The sequence below is a fragment of the Lissotriton vulgaris genome, chromosome 4_1 (assembly GCF_964263255.1).
Source record: "Lissotriton vulgaris chromosome 4_1, aLisVul1.2, whole genome shotgun sequence".
Taxonomy (NCBI): Eukaryota; Metazoa; Chordata; class Amphibia; order Caudata; family Salamandridae; genus Lissotriton; species Lissotriton vulgaris.
Genome location: NC_141691.1, coordinates 1,474,913,618 through 1,474,934,739, shown reverse-complemented (window position 1 = coordinate 1,474,934,739; position 21,122 = coordinate 1,474,913,618). Strand labels below are relative to the sequence as shown.

Genomic DNA, 21,122 nt, shown 5'->3' with positions numbered 1-21,122 from the left:
TAAGAGTATATGGTACGTGTTATCATGGAACAGCTATTAGGACTTGGTTCCGCAAGCTGCAAACGGGCTCAGCTCATGCCAGAGCACCATCTCACATAATTCCAAGCACTCTGCCTTCAGGATTGTTAAGGCCTGCCATAGGAGTGACTGATAGGAATACATGTGTCCATTTTAGGGTTAGATATAGGAATACTATATCTAAAGCAAGGGGTGATTACACCACTTTGCCCCAGCTGTCGTGCAGCCAGTTGTGTCAGATTTGGATGGCCAGCCAGGGGTGGCATAATACATGCTGCAGCCCCTGGTAGGCCCTGGGTACACCTATGCCCTGGATACTTAAGGTATGCTGTACAGGGACTGATAAGGTGGCCCAGTACCAATTGGTAAATGCACCTAAGGTACATGGAATCCATTTTACAGAGAGAGCAGTAGGCCTGGGGCCCTGAATAGCAGGGTCTCTGGTCAACTAAGTCGAAAAACCAGCAAAACACCAGGCAAAAAAAGTTGGGGGTAACCATAGTCAGATATCCACCTTCCTACAGATATCTAGGGTTAAGGTCATCCCCTTTCAGGGCCCTAGTTTCAAGGCACCAGTGTTAGTATTTAGCATAGCTGTGCGTTTTTGGCGCGGAAAAGCTGTGTCTAAGAACTGTAGTCCGCACGCGGAGGCGGCGTCTAAGTACTCCGACGTCATCACGGCGCCCACGACACCGACGACTGACGTGGAGCCGCAGACGACGCCTACCGACGCTTAAGGGTACTGCTATGCAAAAATTTACAGATCCAGTCTGACGCCTGGGGATATTCTAAGGTAAGGAATGTATCACTAACTAATGTCTCTTACAGATATATCGTTACACAAGTAGTAACTTGTGCAAATATCTTTTTGTCTCCAAGATGCCCAATAAATAGGTCTATTATTGAAAAGAATAAGTAGGTTGTACGAAATGTGTAAATGTAGGAAGGATTCATGTGAATTGACCAACGGAGAGAGCAAAGGCTTAAGAAGAGAGGAAGTATGTCTAAACAAAGGAAGGGTATCATGAGAAGATTTGGAGGAGAAACGCAATACCTCCTCAAAAGAAAAGGGTAATAAGAAAATTTGTTCAATATGGAGCCGAAAATGGGGAAACTTCTGACGATAACAATTGTGATGCCTGACTGAGAGAAAAGGATTTGTGATAGAGACGGAAGTCTGGAAATTTAACACCACCGTTTGATTTAGGCTTACGGAGAGCTAGGAGAGAAATTCTAGATTTTTTATTTTTCCAGAGAAATTTGGAAAGAGAGGAATCAATATGTTTGAAATACAGGGCAGGAATATGTACGGGTAACATAGAAAGGATGTTAATAGGAATAGGGGGCGATCATCATTTTAATCGAGTCAAGGAGACCCCTCCAGGAAAGAAATTCTAACACATTTTAATCATGTAAATCTTTCTCTCTGCTGAATATCTTCCAACCCTCTCCCTACCTCACCCGTCTTTTGTTACTCATATACACCTGTTATCTACCGAATTTCGCAGTTTCTCTCATTCTTACTCTGTATCCTATGCATCCTAATTCTTTACTCTAAATCTTCATTCTTTCTGCCCTCTTGGGTATTCTCCTCGTGATTTCCAACCTCTTTAAAGTTCATTATGCCTAACTGTATTTGCGCTCCATCTTTATCTTCAGCTTCTTATACCGTTTTGCCAATTGTGTAGGTGGTCAGTCACGTTTAAATATGATTTCTCGTTTCCTCTTTACCTCATGTTCCCGCAGTATTAACTGCTTGACCTCGTGCATCACATTTAGTGTTTATAACATTTTATTGGTTATATGTAATTTGGTGTAGCACTGCATCACCATCCTTTCATGTATTCTGATGCCCTTGTGTTGAGTGTGCTGTATTACAGTGCATAAATAAATCAATATATTTTATTTGGTTTTTATTATTCTTAATAAAGATGGTCCTATGTTGAAGAAACTAACAACATTTAATTATTTTGCAACCCGAGGTTTTCCAGCCATATGCAAGACAGTGGCTTGGGCCCTTACTGCAGCTGGTTGTTTCGGGAAATAATGGAGGAGAAGGAATTCACTACATGGTTGTGGAGATAGTGGTTACCCTCCTCTCCTGGACGAGTGTTGCAACTCCATCGGTAAGAGTAATTTTGTATGAGTTTTGTTGAAAGTTGTGTCTTTTGTAAGTGTGGCCGTTTGTAACTTTTCCTATGACTAGCTTCATAGCCAAAGTTGATTAGTGGTAATCGTGGGTGTCCATAAAATGTAACGCTGTACTTGAAATTCTGTTAAATTGTGCTTAGGTTTAACTGCTAGTACAGCCCCTGAAAAAGTGAAGTTTTTATCATACCATTTGCATTCATTATTTTCATCTGCTATGTGATTCTCCCTTTGTTTTAATGCATTAAAGTGTAGTCTCTGACAGAGAGATAGATTGATAGTCTTGTATCTCCTCTTTGTGGTGGTAAGCATGGTGAATATTCCTCGACCAACTTTGTTCATGGCTGTCTGTAATCCAGGTATAAGTAATGATACCTTAGCAAAGTCTTTTTCAGTGGCACCTTGTGCTGCAGTGAGGTACAATCTTTTCAGCAAAGACTTTTTTTATTACAATATTTGTATTCATCTTCGCACAAACAATAAGCAAATAGTAACACAGGACAGTGTCTCAGCACATAGTGAAATATCACTTATATAGGTATGTGTATATTTGTGTGTGTACACACACAAACACACACCCAGGGGTTCTTAACCTGTGGTCCGCAACACCTTCTTGGGGGATCTGTAACTGTTTAAAAAATGAAATAATATTAGAAGTTCATAAAAAATGTAATGCAAAATTGAAGATTTTAAAACGCTCTGTAAATGTGAAGGAATTTGAAATTGGAAGCTAAAAATTGATTTGGTAGTATGCGCAACTGATGATCTCAATTAAACAACTAGTATGCATGCAGGAAATCGTATACATTATAAGCAAAAAAGGCAAAGCAAGATGTTAGAGCCTGTCATATCGATTGTCGTTTAGAAATGAAAAGAAATTGAATTTAAAATTTTGATTTTTGCTTATGTTTTCTGTTTCTTAAACAAAATATTTCATAATTGATGTATTTGTTTGATTCATACTTGTTTCTGTAGTATTTGTATTTTTTTTAGATTCAAAACGTACAAATAGCTTAGGTGGGGGTGCCTGATGTTCACTAGTCATTCATTAGGTGTCCTCATAAGTCTAAAGGCTAAGAACCGTTGAACAAAGGTAAAATTAAGGTAGATGGTTTTCACTGTTGTTCTGTACGTTTTTTTTATTGTGGAGTTGACCATAACTTGTGAATACCAGTAGTTTTTTGGTTTTAGTTTGTAACCATAATTGTATTTTAACAGTGTTTTTTTAAGAGGCTATCTAAGTTTTTTTTTAACATGTGCTAAGGTGTTATTACTAAATTTAGCCATAACTTTACTTTGATCTTGTTTTTCTCATTGAGTTTCTGAGTTTTTGTATTTATCATATGCCATTTCCGGCAGTTGATTGCCGAGCCTGTGCCAGTCTGCTTTGGCCAGGGAGTCCCCACTGCACATGCCTTTGGCCATGGACAATAGGTGTTAGCCAAAGAGCCTGTCCCTCCATTAGCCCCTGCGCCCAAACCCTATAGATGGCCAAAGCCCACTGCTGCAGTCATAATGAAAGGATCCAAAAGGCTTGTTTAGACACATTTGCACTAAATACATTTAGTGCAAATGTACTATTAAGCTCCCATTCACAGTACAACGGTCAATGTCCAGATTATTACCAGAATATAGCCAAATTGACGTGACATTTTGCAGCCTCATGGATTTCATGTTACAATGACTTTGCCCAAGGAAACAACCCTCCTAATTGCCACTCAGCCATCACAAAGTGATTTTACAACTTGGCACAACTTTAACTTCTTGCACCCTGGCTTTGATTACATATTTTTTAAACAAAGACATATTAAAAAATGACATAGCATAAACCATATTTGCAGAATTTGAGTGTGTGATATGCTATTAAGACCCACTGTTGAGGGAGGGGGATGGTCATCATGGCCCACTCGAAGCTTCACCTCTCATGAGTTATGGCCTCTCCCCACACTCAACAGTGATAATGAAGAGCATATCACAACTTAGCAGTTTTACTTACAAACCTGTTTCTGGTAAGTGTAGCTGTGGCCATTGTTTGGTCCCTTATCTCTGGGCATTCTCTTAACCTATGTTAAGGTTGTCTCCACATTTAGGACAACTGTTGCTTCTAGTACAGTTACCAATTTGCAACCTTGAGGGGGTCAAATATATCACATCAAATATACAAAATTGGTTTATTTGTAATCGTGGATTCCTCAAGGCTTTCACTATATTCAGAACAAAGTTGTTAATATTGAATCAAATATGGCACAACTTATTTTCTCTCTTAGCATTGGCCTGTATTAGTTACGACTTAACTTAGGAAATCACAGTTTCAGGCACTATTTTTCACATTCATGAGGGGTCTACTTGCTTGTTTGAGTGTGAATTTAAGTTGTCAAAGTTCCAGCTTGCGCTTATATTACATAATGAATCGCTGTCCACATATAGAAGTTAATAATAGTAACTACGGAAAGGCATATAACTGTGCCAGTAATCAAATAACATTACTACTCACCGACTTCAGCTTACGGGGCATTTTCATCGGGCTGATAGGACAAACGCTGGATTGCTTGCCTTGCTGGTTCCTGGTCGCGGCACCCGCTCCTCGGCTGTGCTGCCGGACACGCCCACACCGCTGCGGGACTGCGAGGCAGTTCCTAACACACCTGCAGCCTCTTCCCGCAGCGGCTACGCCCCCCTGCCTGGCAAAACTATAACAGTTCGTAACACCCGCTTCGCGGGTGCTACTCACCGACTTCAGCTTACGGGGCATTTTCATCGGGCTGATAGGTCAAACGCTGGATTGCTTTCCTTGCTGGTTCCTGGTCGCGGCACCCGCTCCTCGGCTGTGCTGCCGGACACGCCCACACCGCTGCGGGACTGCGAGGTAGTTCCTAACACACCTGCAGCCTCTTCCCGCAGCGGCTACGCCCCCCTGCCTGGCAAAACTATAACAGTTCGTAACACCCGCTTCGCGGGTGCTACTCACCGACTTCAGCTAACGGGGCATTTTCATCGGGCTGATGGGACAAACGCTGGATTGCTTGCCTTGCTGGTTCCTGGTCGCGGCACCCGCTCCTCGGCTGTGCTGCTGGACACGCCCACACCGCCCACACTGCTGCGGGACTGCGAGGCAGTTCCTAACACACCTGCAGCCTCTTCCCGCAGCGGCTACGCCCCCCTGCCTGGCAAAACTATAACAGTTCGTAACACCCGCTTCGCGGGTGCTACTCACCGACTTCAGCTTACGGGGCATTTTCATCGGGCTGATAGGACAAACGCTGGATTGCTTGCCTTGCTGGTTCCTGGTCGTGGCACCCGCTCCTCGGCTGTGCTGCCGGACACGCCCACACCGCCCACACCGCTGCGGGACTGCGAGGCAGTTCCTAACACACCTGCAGCCTCTTCCCGCAGCGGCTACGCCCACCTGCCTGGGAGTGTTAAAAACAGGCTACCCAAACCGCGCAGCGGGACGCGTGCGGGACGAAGCGCGGGGCTAAGCCCGGGCAAAGGGCGGGCCCTCTGAGGCCCTCAGAGACCGAGTGAGGCCGGGCAGGGCCCACCCATTTTGACATATTGTTGTGTATGTACTCTGTACTGTGATGGCTCAAAGTCCGGGGAAATTGTTGAATGAGAAGGCTGGGTGTAGTGTCAATGGCCCTCTAGATAACTACTTCACCAAGGCTTCCGTTGATCAAGATAAGGAGAAAACTTTGGCAGTTCGTAGAGCAGAGCGTCGTCGCTCTATCGAAAGTATTAAGAACAAAGCTCCTGCCGTTTCTCCACCCAAAGACTGGGGGTTCTTCTTCCAATGAAGATCCTTTATGCTTGGAAAGCTTTCCACTGTTGCTCCGTGACTCCACTCCAACACCCTTGGGTCATACTGTCCAACCTGCAATACATATTTCACCCCCTAGACCGGTATTGCCTGATGTTAACTTGCTTACTCGGCCTCTGACACGGCCAAAGCAAGTTTCAAGCAAGCAGAGGAAAGTTGTACAGGTTAAGAGTCATGGTCCACCGCCTGCAAAAAAAAGAAGGAAGGGGGGGCTTTGCAAAAGCCAAAAGTCAGCCATTCGGATTTTGGAAAATCTTCTAAAGATACTAATAATATTGCTAAAAACTCAGTTGTTGAACAATCTAACAGGGCATCCCCGATTGCCGTGCCACCTTCTCCAACAGTTGTTCAAACAGGGAACACTATTGCTCCACCAGATATACCGGTTGATACTCTTCAAATGGATATTTCTACCGTTGCTTCACTTGATAATATGTCTCATTTAATTAGGTCCTTCATCCTACCTATCATCAAGAGACTGAGGAGGGTGGAGAAAAAACTTGAAGCAAATGAGGCGGCAGTTAACAATCATCAGGGTCCACCTAAGGTTGTGGGGAGTGGGGTTTTGGAACCATCAGTTATGGTGCCTACATGTATTCCTGGTGTTTCAAAAGCTACTGATCAATCGACCACATTAACTATTTCTAAGCACCAAACGGCTCTACCCCCGAAACAAACCACTAGTTCAGTTCCTACATTAGTAAGCATAGCGGCGATGGGATCTGCAAAACCTCCAATGGGGATTTCCCAACAACCAACAAGGGGTTCAACTAGATACACTAGGCCACCAACTCGTAGAATCCCCCAAGTAGAACTGCCCCCAGAAGCGGCCCTGTATGTGGTTGTTTTGATGGGGGTCCCTAGCTTACCAACAAATAAGAGGGAGGGGTATTTCCAACTCAAAAACAAGATCATGCACTGGTTAGTTCAATATAGACCATTATCACACGACATCGATGGTGATATTGTGCATGTTAGACGACTCCCCTGGCTGGGCAGCAGGGTTAAGGCTATAGATGGCGATCTAGTTGTTATTAATTTTCGGGACCCCCGAGCCGTTACCTATATTTTGAATTGGCCCCAGGGTGGAGGTAGTAATTCTGTCATACCGCGCCCCTTGACTTACTTTTATCCTAGGTCCCTGGTTTTTCCTCCTAACCACATTGGTGTTCAGTTACCCAATCAGATTGCTCCACTATTGTCCCTTAATTCTGGGTTCCCGCTAGAACCTCCACACTATCATCCTGTTGCTGACCCCTTTGGGTGGAACAAGGTACCTCCTATGTCTTTTAGAAATTCTAATAGGAGGATGGAACATTTGAGACCCTTTACACCCTTGGAGACAGCAAACAGGTTTGATGTCTTCTCTGGTTTGGATAATTGCGATTGAAGACCACAGAATGACCAACGATTAGTTGGTTATACCAATCTAACGCAAACAGAGGTAATTGTGGGTGGTTGTAAATCGGGGCAAAAAACATTACATCCAGTGCTGGAGTGCTCAGGCGCAATTTACCCCAACCCCCTAGTACCTGTTATACATAGCGATGATTGTGATACAATATTGAAGCCTACACTTGCTGTAGAGCAAATGATTCATGATTTGATACCATCTAGGTTCAACCAAGGGGGAGATGTTATTGAAGCTGGAGGTGTTCTGAAAATAGGGCAGGTGACTGGTGATCCAGTTTCTTGTGTGGCAGGGCCTATATTAGGGGCTTGTAACAGTGTGGTTTCGATACTGGGGGCACCACCAGCAGGGGAAAAATCAGCATCAGGAAGGACAAGATCAACCACAATTCAAAAAACAACTTTAATATCGTGGAATATAGCTGGTCTGACCAAAAATCTCTCTGATCCTGATTGGCCCAACTACATAGACTCTTGTGACTTTTGCCTGCTACAAGAGACTTGGTCCCTTGAAATGCCACATAGGATGGGATACAGGACATTGCGGCAATCCCATCAGTCAGTGGTAGACCTTCGGGGGGCTTACGATTTGGATTAGTGTGTCCTTGGATGTAAAAATTACACAACTAACCACAGACTCCGCTGATATACTGGGTCTCTTAGTGAAGCTGAATGATGGAAGGCGTATTGTATTGTTCAATGCTTATAATCGCTCTTGTGGGTTATCAAAGGAATCTGTAATCTTCGATAAATTGGACAAACTGCTTACTGATCTTGTAGAGGTGCCTACTGGTATAATAGTATGTGGTGATTTTTAATTGTAATTTCGAACCGATCATTGGTTTTGGAGATGTTTTTTCTGATGAGGATAGAGCCAATAATATTCCCCCCTTATCATACATAGAGGGTGTGAGCTGTACGACTCTAGCTACCCAGATTATGAGACTAGTATCAGTACATGGTTTGAGGGCCTGTAATGGATGTTTTCCATCTGACTCCCCGAAAGCACCAACCTTCGTTAAAAATAATCATCAAAGTCGGATTGATTATATCTTGGTCTCCTTTGATATCTGGCACTTCTTATTAGACTTTGTAATTGACCCTAGATATGAAAGTGACCATCGCCCACTACGTTTGTCAATGGACTACAGTTTAGTCTCTAGTTCTAGGATTCTGATGAAACAAAATACTATGGATAATCCAACTACCACTGGCCCTTTAATAAGTAACAACAGGAGATCCCTTAAATGGGCTAGTATACTAAGCAACAAGGAGGCATTATCCAATATCTACTCACTTTTTGTGGATACTTTTGATAAATATCTACTCCAATCAGTAGAGGGTGAGGTCTTTATTAACTTGCATAATGAATTTTTTAATGCCTTGGTACCACTTGTGACGAAAATGCCGCTTAAAAAAAGGTTGCATAAAATTAGTTCCACTGGTACTAAACAATGGTATAATAAAGAATGTCGTAATTGCAAGAGTAAACTCTTAGAGTAAATAAAGACTAAGACACCACACGTAATAAGGACCCTAAGACAAGAATACAGGAGAGTGCTGGCTAGAACTGATTGGGATGAGGAATGTTGGGAGAAGATGCTTACAGCTGTTAAATCCAAGGGTAATGTGGGTTTTTGGCAACTAGTTGCCAATGAGAATACTGGAGGAAGGTCACCGGACGACGTGTTTATCAATGAGCAAACTTGGGTTGATCATTTCACCAACTTGTATAAAGCCCCTGGTAGTGATAATCCAGCTGTTGGAAATAGCCCATGGCTGGTGTCTTCTACTAATATTGTAGAGTTTAGTCTCAAGGAAACCGAGTTAGCATTAATTGCTGTGAAAAATGGTAAAGCCCCAGGCTTAGATAAAATACCTGGGGATTTATATAAACATGAGACCAGTATTTGGGCTGCATATATAAATAAGCTTTTCAACATAATAATTGCCGGTGGGAATTTACCACACAGTTGGTGGGGAGCAGAAATTATATTAGTTTTTAAAAAGGGGGATCGACATGATCCTTCCAACTATAGTCCCATTTGTCTTTTGGACATTTTACAAAAAAAAATTTCAAGGCATCTTTTAAATCGAATGGAAACATGGATTGATGAGAATGCGATTCTTACTAAGTTTCAAGTAGACTTTAGATGGAACATAAGTATGATAGATCAGGTTTTTAGGTTTTGTTGCATTTGTTGGAAATATGTCTTTCGGCTAAAAGGACATATTTATGTAGCTTTTGTTGATCTTAGGGCAGCTTTTGATTTAGTTTTGCGGGATCGTTCATGGGATTGTTTGTTTGCATTGGGATTACCAACCTGTATACTCCAGCAGATAGTAAGATTACATGACAATAATTTTGCTAGAGTGCGTTGGGGCCCAAAAGGGGAATTAACTGAACCCATACCTATTAGACGTGGTGTCCGCCAAGGATTGTGTTGGCTCCTACACTCTTTTCTTTAGTTGTCAACGACATCCCAGAAATTTTAGATAGGTGTAGTAATGACTCTCCAAAGTTGAATGGTGTGAGGGTCCCCTCCCTTTTATTTGCGGACGATACAATCCTGATCTCGCAAACGCCCATGGGCCTTCAAACCCTTTTGAACACCTTTAAGACATACTGTGACTCAAAGGGTCTTGAAATAAATGCGAAAAAAAACAAATGTATGTCTATAAATCCGCATAAAACTTTTAATGGGCAATTCCTCTTAAATAACCAAAGGCTTGAACTGGTCACACATTTTTCGTATTTGGGTGTTTCCCTAGATTCAAAAACCTCATGGAGTACGCAAATTGAAAAGAGTAAAACTATATATAACCAGAGCTCTTTACCTATTATAAAGCGCCATGGGGCAAGTTTAAGTAAGTCCATTTCACAAGCACTAGAAGTTTACAAATTCAAGGCTCAATCTAGTGCTTTATATGGAGCAGAAATCTGGGGCATAAAAGCATGTAACATCTTTACGACCTGTGAAAATAACTTTTTTAGAAGGCTATTGAAATTGCCCAAACGCACCCCACTTGTACCAATGTTTTTGGATTTAAACATGAAAAGAACGGATCATATTGCACTACTTAGGCCACTGTTGTTTTGGGTCAGACTCTGGAGTACTCCTGAACTCACAGACTATAGACAAAGTATCATAGAAGTCAAAAGTCTGGATGTTTATAATACAAACCCCTGGCTTAAGCATGTTAATAATTGGTTTCATTGGATAGGTCTTGCTCATTACTGGGATGATCCAGCATGCTTGACACAAAGATGTAAGATCAAGGTTAATAATCAGTTTTGGTTCTATATAACACACACTTACCAAAATAATAATCCATGTGGATCCATTACACGCAGTTTTCTTGATTTTAAGGATATTCCACTGTTTGAGGAATTTTTAAATGAGATACAACTAGCTCTAGCAAAAAGCCTGTACTTAAAATTTAGATATGACATACTAAAAACAAAAGTAGTACTAGCGAAATGGGACACGGTCCTAGGGCAATCAAAAAGTACAAATTGTACTTGCTGTGAATTAAATGTAAGAGAAGATGACAGTCATATATTGTTTTTTTGTACTGCCTATGACCGAGCTAGGAGAAGATGGATCAAACCCCTGTGCAAAGCCTTAGGTATTCGATCATACCAGGAAGCATATAGGATTGTTAAAACTGACACTAGACGCCTTATAGTGTTTTGCGTTAGCAGATTCCTATTGAATGTTGGGTATACACGGAAAAGCATGGCTCTTGATCTATAGGTAGCAAATGTGTGTACATAAGATGCTGGCTAGGTTGTCATGAAGTAAACACAAGAGAGAGTACCCCACTATCACCAGGGAACAGGGTACGGTGACAGTTTAGTCAAAGGGAAATCCCTGGGTGTACACTAAAGTAAGTGCGTGTTATGTTGCTGTATGGGTTCTAACCAATCATACAAACATTCTTTATAGGTACATTAAGGGGAAAATTCATATAAAAATAAAACATTAGATAAGGAGTTCCACACTAAAAGTGAACGTTCACAAAATCTTTAATGTTTTTATAGAAATAAAACCTCTTGTCACAGAGAAATAAATTTAAAAATCCAAAGAAAAAATCTTTGGACAAGTACAATAACATTTCAATAAGCAATTAATAACAATTCATTACACATAAAAGAACATAATGTCACAATCATCAAAAATATATAGCAAAGGAGAACAAATGATCAACATTGATACAGTACACAAAAACGATTGGATCCTTTTCACAAACCCCCTAACACTGTGGCCTTGATACTCTCCCGCCACTACTAGTATAGATCCACTGGCCTTTTCTTTGATGCTGTTGGTACAGTAGACAGTATCAAAAATGTATGGATATCTGCTACCTCCTTGACCTTGTTTGGATCCTAGTATCAAAATGCGTCGACGCGTTTCGGTGTTATAGTACTTGATGTTGTAACACCTTCATCAGAACATGCCGTCTCTTTGGGGTCACCGACTTCTAAACTTATATTTAAAAGATTTTTCTGTATGGATCACATTTCTAGTGTACAACATCTTATTTCTTATCCCCAAACTGGTCAATTCCACCTTATCTAGACTCTCTTGTTTTTTGATGTTTTGGTTGGACCTTCTTTTCCCTTCAGTTTGGCCTATTCATAGTTTCACCAAAACATATTTCATCAGGTACATAGGTGGTCAAAAATAACATATTCTCATTCTGTTATGACACATATTATTTTAAGCAGGATTTATATTCAAGCTATTCTCCTCACCCTCTAAGAACTTGGGTGGCTTTTGCCATATGTGGCCTTACCCTCCGTTTCTTTTTAGTGTGGAAGCAGTTAAGGGCTTTCATTCATTCTCCCATACCATTCATCTTTCTGTCATATAGTGTTGCTACCTATTTTGGTGTCCCTCTTACCCCGTAAATCTTGTAAGTTTCCTTGGGAAAACAGCCGTCAGGAAGCCTTCTCCAGACGATCACTATAGGTTTTTGTTGTACCTATGGGATAACAGTTTAATTTAATTTCATTGATTTGTCCTGAATCTTATATTTTTATATCCCTCAGAACATTTGCGGTTTCCTATATTTACCTCCGAGATGATGAGGCTTTCTCCTGTTCTATGATCAGGTGGGCTGGGATCCCCTCTTTTTGTCAAAATTTGAAGATATCTATATAGGCAAGGGGGTCATGATTAGCCATTGTCACTCTATGGGTGGCGACCTAGCTTACACAGTTCAATCCCCTTCTTTCTTACCTTTATGTGATTTAAAACGCTCTCATGAACGGGCATATATCGATTTTTCTTTGCTTTGGAACTGGATATGTTCTGTAGGCAAGAAAAATTTGTTTAAATTTCAGTTACTTTTCAAGGGTCTCAAGTCTTTAGTTCATTTCTATCAAGTATCCATTATTGGTTCTCTTGGGGATGCCTTTTTGACAAATATGGGCTCATGTTCTTACACCCAGGGATTTCCCTTTGACTAGGTTGTCATGAGACATGATGGTGATGAAAACTGTAAATATACTCGATTTTTAATTATTATGCCTATTTTAACAGGGATGATTTTTATGTCCTAATTGTTGAAATGTATACATTCTGCTTCCATTTGATATGTTGTATTTACTGTGTATAATGTATTGTGTTGTAATGTATCTTTTATGGCCAAAAAGAGCCGAAATAAAGATTAAATGAAATAAATGAAATTTGATGAGAATGGCATTTTGATACAAAAATGTTGCATCAGAATGTTTTTGTTGTCTTTCTACCTATGAAGTCAGTGACATCCCAACAAAAAACCAGAGGTAGTAGAGAGTATGATTCAACACTTGAATTAACGAATTTTAGCACTTGTTAAACTGATTGAGAAACAAAATGTGAGAGAAGGAAGTGCAGTGCATTTTATGTAGTAAGAACTGAGACAGAATTTCTCAACTGGTTTAATGCCAACTGCAAAGTCATTACATCCACTCTCCAACACAGCAAAGCTGAAATACCCAACCTTGATTTGATGGTTAAAACATGGGATGGAAAATTATACACATCCCTTCTGGAAAAGCCACAGAGAGGAACACCGTGCTAGACTACTTTATCCACTACCAGAGCACTGCGGGACTCGCTCCCTTACTCACAGTTTTTGTGTAGAAGGAGAAACTGTCTGTACAAACAAGACTTCTTCAAGCACGCTGAAAAATTATTATCGCAAAAGCTCCTGTCCAGGGGATATCCCTGTAAACGAGTGAAAAGATCTATGAAGAGAGCTTGGGACTGTCCTAGAGAGGTATTACTCACACCAAAACAGAAGAAAGATACAGACACTTATGTGTATCCACATTTTCTTCTGTATCAAACCAAGTGATGAAAATCATTTTGCGACATTGGATAGGTGACCTTACATTTGAGCGACCTGACTTTGATTTTTACAAGACTAAGAGCATCAAAGATCACCTTGTCAGAGCTAATCTGCCCCCTACTAAGAGTGACCACATGCTCAATGATTTATGGGGTTTAGCCTCCTTAGTAGGCCAATTTAAATACGGTATTTGCAGAGTTTGTGAATTCACAGTTGGAACTCGTGAATTAATTCACAAAAATGAGTGTCATTTTGCAGCAATTTTCAAACTGCAACACTTCCTATGTGGTCTATGCCATTACCTGCCCATGTAACCTGCTATACATAGGACAGACAATACCAAAAGTCCGAGTCAGAATATGCCAATTTAGAAGTCATCCCAGATGTAAGCTCATGACTGCCCTACTGGCTGAACATTTTGTGGAACTCAATCCAAAGGAGAACGACCTACATTGGCAAGTGACTGCTGTGGTGCAGCAACCGTACTGAGGGGGAAGCATTTCATCCACACTGAAAAAGGAGGAACTTAAATGGATTTTTGCGCACACACACCCTAAACACTGGACTGAACACAATGGAATATTGGTCATCCCTACTGCATGACCCCGTTCCATCCAATTTGGTAACTGCGCAAATCTAGACTGTACATGATTACCAATGGACTACTTTGGTAACCAATGGCGAGAAAAACAAGGACCCCCTGGGTATCGATAATACACAGATTCCTAGGGCAGGGTGTAAACCAATATGAATTCAAAAACCTAGGCCATCCATAATAAGTGACCATACATGCTGAGACCAATGGAGAAGAAGAATTGCCAAAAGATAACGTGTATATTAAAAAAATAAATTTAATTAAACATAGATAAAAATCATATAGAGACTCAAAATAATAAGTCAAACTATATGGTACAGTAAAACAGTTACATATATATTACTGGAGCAAAACCATCAAATACATTCATTAAAAAGCAAATACATCTTAAAAACAGTGTAGACCCTAACTGATTTTAACAATATTATACAAGGACGACAATTGCATTTATTAGAAAGTTATACAAAGGACTCGACGCGCGTTTCGGCAGTGAGAGAACTGCCTTCCTCAGGAGTCGTTGGTGGAACTCTGCAAAGAATTTTATAAAGAAAGGATGTTATACATAACAGTGCATATATATTCATGTACATTTTCACACTTATCTGATTATATATCCCTTTGCATATTTACAAACTACATAATCCATGACAACTCCCTATCTAGCCAAGGTCCAGACATACTGATTAGTCACTTAGTGTCCTTTACTAGACTGATGCAAATTACATCTATAGTGCAGTACTTCAGCTAAAAACGAAAAGGGCCAACAACATAAATTGGCTACATTGTAGATAAAGGTATTTGCCATAAATAAATTTCACATACACTTTCTCAATGTTGATTTCAATTCGCAGGTTCTTTACATATTGTTAGCATAAACATGTCAATTCACTTACATTGGTGATGTTATATCATATAATGCTCATGGCAAAGTAATCGATGATAACTTCCTTTTGATTCTTGCCGAAAGTGTCAACCAGTACAAAGAGCCAGGAAGTAAGGTTGGTACCTGATTATAAATGAAAATACTTTGGTAACCAACCATGTTGGATTATGATCTTGCTGCACTTACATCTTGATCACATAACAGCTCTAGTTTCCCTTTTTGAGACTGTGATTTATCTATATATATTATCCATGCCTCTGTTAATTAATTTACGTTTTTTCCACTGTTGCCTTCCACACCTGGTAACTCTACAAAGGTCACAAGTTTTACGAGGTTGATTATGTAGAGAGCAACGTTACATTGCTTTTCTTATATTTATTTTGTTGCCTCTTCCTCAGTTGCTCTCGATAAACATGCATAACTATAATTTACTATACCTCATGTTTTTTACATTAGTATGCCTTGTGCCATGCATTTATTAGTATGCTTCGCGCATCGCCACGCCTCTCTAATTAGTTTGCAGTTTTTTCCCCACTGTTGCCTTTCACACCTTGTGTTCTACAAAGTTATACATTTTAGTAGGTTGAATATGTAGAGTGCAATTTTATATGGCTTATTTTATGTTTAATAATCCCGTCTCTTTCTAAATTGTTCTCTATATACTTGCACAACTGGAGTTTTCTATACCTCTTTGTTTTTTATATTAGGAAGCCTTCTGCCATGCATCCATTAGTATGTTTCTCCCATCAATCCATCAGGGGTTTGTAAATTATGGCTACTCACCTGTGAGGGTCTCAAAGTGGTGGGAGGAAGGGGGCTGCATATTCGTCTGAGCTATGGGTTGATTCGAAGAGCCAGATCTTGAGTTCCTTCCTGAATTGGGACAGCAATGGGGATTGCCTAAAGACAGGGGGCATGGTGTTCCAGGTCTTGGTGGCGAGGTAGTAGAAGGATCTTCCTCCGGTATTGGTCTTGCTGATCCATGGGACAGTGGCCAGTGACAGTTGGGCAGAGCAGGGAGGTCTGTTGGGTGCGTGGAATGAGAGGCGGTGGTTCAGGTATGCTGGTCTGGCATTGTGTAGGTTTCATGGGTCTTCCTTGCCAACACTGCCCCCATATCGGTCGCAACCTCCCTTCAAAAACAAACTCTTTTTGTCCTCTTTTCATTTTCATTATTTCTGACCCATCTACTTAACGAGCTAGTGCACGCACAACTCTAAGGCAGCTGAAGATGCAGACAGTCTTGGCTCGTCTGATTGTTTCCCGACGTGACTAGCGGTTGCATCAGGATCGTACTGTTGATGCAACCAGTTCTGCACTAAGGGCGTGTTCCACATTGTTGGACATTGGCACTAAGATTATCATTCCCTGTTGTAAAATAATTGGATGTGGATAATTTTTCTGTTGTATATATATCTTGCCTTAAATCACGGTTGTATTGCAATCTTACCTCCCATACCCGGTCCTTGACTGGGTTGCGCTCCTCATTACCCGGACCACCCCTCTAAGATTTCAACCATCCCAGTATGCGATCAGGCTACGGATTATGCAGTTCCACTACTGATGGACCCTGTCCCAACGCAACGTTCTGGTGGTATTTTCCACGTTACTACCCTATTACCATTTAGTAATATTCTCTGGCATCATTATATAATGTCTTGATAATGATCCTTGCATTACTATGGGGTCAAAACGTTGTAGGCTCTTAAGCACTGACCATGTACTTGGTATTTCTCCAGTATTAGGGGTGTCTTTCATAGATTCACATGCTTGAATATTCCCCGTCGTCGAAGTGGGAGTCCCACGGTACATAAAATAGCAGTAATATATGCATATAGAAGTAAAATTATTATAATTATATAAATATAAATACATATACATATATAAAATACAGTAAAATATCCAGAAAACTCAAAAGTACCATAGACCTGAATAGGCCCATAGAAGCCTAAGGGAAAAACTCAACTTGGTAACATATCAGTGTCATTGTGTTTTGGTCCAAATTCCAGCCAATGAGGCTGTAACTCCCTCTAGAACCTTCTCCTCAGAAGCCCAAGACCTCAGATTTTCTACCGCACGTCATGTGAAGGGAGTCTCCCTGAGCTCTGCTCAGTTTTTTCAACTTATTTAGCTGTACTTTCAACTCTTAATGTCTTCTTCAAGGAAATCTTTGTTCAGATCTTGTCCATCCTGTGGAAAACTGCGTCTCTTTCATGAAGATCCACACAGTAAATGTATTTACTGTCTCTACCCTGACCATGAAGTGAAGACCTGTAAGTACTGTCGTACTTTTCCACCTAAAACTTTAAGGGACAGAGAGGCCCGTCTCCTTCTGTGGCTTCAGAAGTTGAAGACAACGGACACTGTGGTCTCGGAGGATGAGAGTGTCTCCTCTTTTCATTCCAAGACCTCTCAGAAACGTGGGTCGGAGACTGAGATACCTTCTCCTTTTCTGAAGAAAAAGAGACTTGTTGATGTTTCTAAGGTTGTCTTCCCACAGGATTTGCCTCCACATGTGCCTACGAGACCTGGTTCTCTGTCGTCATTTTCCAAGGCCATGCCTTCATTCTCTAAAATGGGCATTGGCTTGTCGACGGGCTCGTCGACACGTCCGTCGACGACATCGACGAAATCCGTGGATGCTGTCTCCACGTCGACGACGACTTCCTCTATGTCCTCGAGAACTACGTCGACGACGTCCACCTCGTCGACGACATCACATGAGGTGAGGCCTATTGCCTCTGTTTTGAAGATCTCGCCTACGGCTTCTAAATCCTCCTCGTCGACGAAGATTCAACAGTTGACTCGCCTTTCGTCGACGCACTCTTCGTCGTCGACCAAGACTTCTACATTGTCAGCGGGTCGTCGCCCGTCAACTACTGCCTCGTCGACGGCTGCCTTACCGTCGACGACGGTCCTTCCTTCGTCGACGGGACCATCTTCGTCGACGAGCAAGTCCATTGCCTCGTCGACTGCGCCATCGACGGCGAAGAAATCATCGTCGACGAAGCCTAAGACACTTCCGTCAACGGAATCCTTGCCTGTGGACACAGTGCAGACGCCTCAAACGGCGGTTGACTCTTCCATCGCCACGTCGACGGGCTCCTCGACGCTGCACCACTCTTTAGCCACAGCTACCACCTTCACAGTGGTTACTGCTTCTACGCTGCGACGCATACCTCAAATTCAACTGAGTCCAATTAAGAGTGGATCTACACTTCCTGATAAGTTATTTCAGTCTGCGGAGGAGGACTCCAATGATGGTTCGGAGCATGATAACGCATTTGGTCAAGCAACTAGTCCATCGGAACTGCACATTAAGTGCCAGGATTATGATGAGGAGGAGGAAGAGTACGTCGAAGATGGGACAGAACTTTTTCCAGTAGATTGGTCAGAGGCACTTATGTCAGACCAAACGACACAGATACCACTGTCTTTGGTTAGGAATCTGCAACACATGCTGGATGATTATAACTGCAGATTTCCTCCATCTCGGCCTGCTTCTCCAGTCCCGCAACCTCCTCCGCAAACACAAGCCTCTGCACCAGTTCCGTCACGATCACCGGTACATGCCCTGCCTGATACAGACAATGACTATCCTGATCCTCAAAATACGGATCCAAATGATGATAACGACAATGTCCTTCAAGACTGGGATGATTACAGGGCTCACACGCCTTCCACTCCACCAGCGTCGCCATTGGCTTCGCCTCCTGTGGAATTTGGCAGCTTCCACAATTTGATGGTTTGCGCTGCTAAGAGGTTTTATCTCACTTTGGACGTCCAACAAACTGACTGCTTTCTCTACGATTTTAAGGACCTACCTCAAAGGCAAGCTCACACTATCCCTATAATTGACCAAATTTGGGAGGAAGGTCTCAAATTGATGGAGTGACCGAATTCGATCCCAGCTGTCCTGCCAAGACTGGATAAAAAATATAAAGCACCAGCAAATTCTCCAGCATGTTTGGTGTCACAACCCAAGGCGGACTCCGCCATTACACAGGCGGCTCAAAAGAGGTCTCGCAATCCTTCAACACCCCTTATTTCTCCTCCAGATCAGGAAGGCCGAAAGCTGGATTCCATAGGGAAAAAAATTACTATCATGGCAGCCACCACTGTACGGGCAGCTAATTCCTTGGCCATTCTTGGACGTTAAGACCGCCAAATGTGGTCCGAGATTGCGGCATTGCTTCCACAACTTCCAGACGATATTCGCGCAGAGGCACAAACCATCATTCAGGAGGGCGAAAAAATCTCCTCGGAAATCATTGACTGCGCCATTGATATCTCCTCTACGGGGTTTAGACAGTTGGCGGGAGCTGCTGTTTTATAGCTGGGATGGTGCAGTGAGCTAAAAAACGGTGTTGGATCTAGCCCTGATCTCTTGACTGGGTGAGAGCTCTCTGCTTAATTCAGAGACTCTGTCCCTCACCACCCCTTGTTGTAAATATTTTTGTCCACCCTAAGCGTGGAAGGGTATTCTCAGATGTGAGACCCTTGCTCATTGCACCATCAGGATTCAAGCAAACCGGGCCGAAGACGGCTGTAATGCCAGAAACCGGTCCCCGGGAGCTTGTTTCCTTCCCAGTGTAAGAATTGGCTTTTGTAGTTTGGTTTGCCCTGTTCCCATCATGCACTGGGACAGGAACAGACTAATTTGCATACAGCCAGGTTCTGAAACTGGGATGGTGCAGTGAGCTAAAAAACGGTGTTGGATCTAGCCCGGATCTCTTGACTGGGTGAGAGCTTTCTGCTTAATTCAGAGACTCTGTCCCTCACCACCCCGTGTTGTAAATATTTTTGTCCACCCTAAGCGTGGAAGGGTATTCTCAGATGTGAGACCCTTGCTCATTGCACCATCAGGATTCAAGCAAACCGGGCCGAAGACGGCTGTAATGCCAGAAACCGGTCCCCGGGAGCTTGTTTCCTTCCCAGTGTAAGAATTGGCTTTTGTAGTTTGGTTTGCCCTGTTCCCATCATGCACTGGGACAGGAACAGACTAATTTGCATACAGCCAGGTTCTGAAACTGGGATGGTGCAGTGAGCTAAAAAACGGTGTTGGATCTAGCCCTGATCTCTTGACTGGGTGAGAGCTTTCTGCTTAATTCAGAGACTCTGTCCCTCACCACCCCTTGTTGTAAATATTTTTGTCCACCCTAAGCGTGGAAGGGTATTCTCAGATGTGAGACCCTTGCTCATTGCACCATCAGGATTCAAGCAAACCGGGCCGAAGACGGCTGTAATGCCAGAAACCGGTCCCCGGGAGCTTGTTTCCTTCCCAGTGTAAGAATTGGCTTTTGTAGTTTGGTTTGCCCTGTTCCCATCATGCACTGGGACAGGAACAGACTAATTTGCATACAGCCAGGTTCTGAAACTGGGATGGTGCAGTGAGCTAAAAAACGGTGTTGGATCTAGCCCTGATCTCTTGACTGGGTGAGAGCTTTCTGCTTAATTCAGAGACTCTGTCCCTCACCACCCCTTGTTGTAAATATTTTTGTCCACCCTAAGCGTGGAAGGGTATTCTCAGATGTGAGACCCTTGCTCATTGCACCATCAGGATTCAAGCAAACCGGGCCGAAGACGGCTGTAATGCCAGAAACCGGTCCCCGGGAGCTTGTTTCCTTCCCAGTGTAAGAATTGGCTTTTGTAGTTTGGTTTGCCCTGTTCCCATCATGCACTGGGACAGGAACAGACTAATTTGCATACAGCCAGGTTCTTAAACTGGGATGGTGCAGTGAGCTAAAAAACGGTGTTGGATCTAGCCCTGATCTCTTGACTGGGTGAGAGCTTTCTGCTTAATTCAGAGACTCTGTCCCTCACCACCCCTTGTTGTAAATAGTTTTATAGCGTCAAGGCTGGTTAAAATCAACAGCATTTCGCCCTGAAGTCCAAGCTAAAGTCCTCGA

At 42.3% G+C, this 21,122-nt stretch overlaps 1 protein-coding gene across 1 annotated transcript in view; it reads left to right on the top strand.

The window, feature by feature from the left end:
- The window catches only part of PRKDC (protein kinase, DNA-activated, catalytic subunit), a 2,818,033-nt gene that overhangs the window by 1,315,718 nt on the left and 1,481,193 nt on the right, over positions 1 to 21,122 (top strand). Inside the window, exon 49 of the mRNA XM_086965729.1 lies at positions 2,001 to 2,144. Coding sequence (XP_086821855.1) covers positions 2,001 to 2,144 — 144 coding nt within the window. The remainder of the gene's footprint in view (positions 1 to 2,000; positions 2,145 to 21,122) is intronic.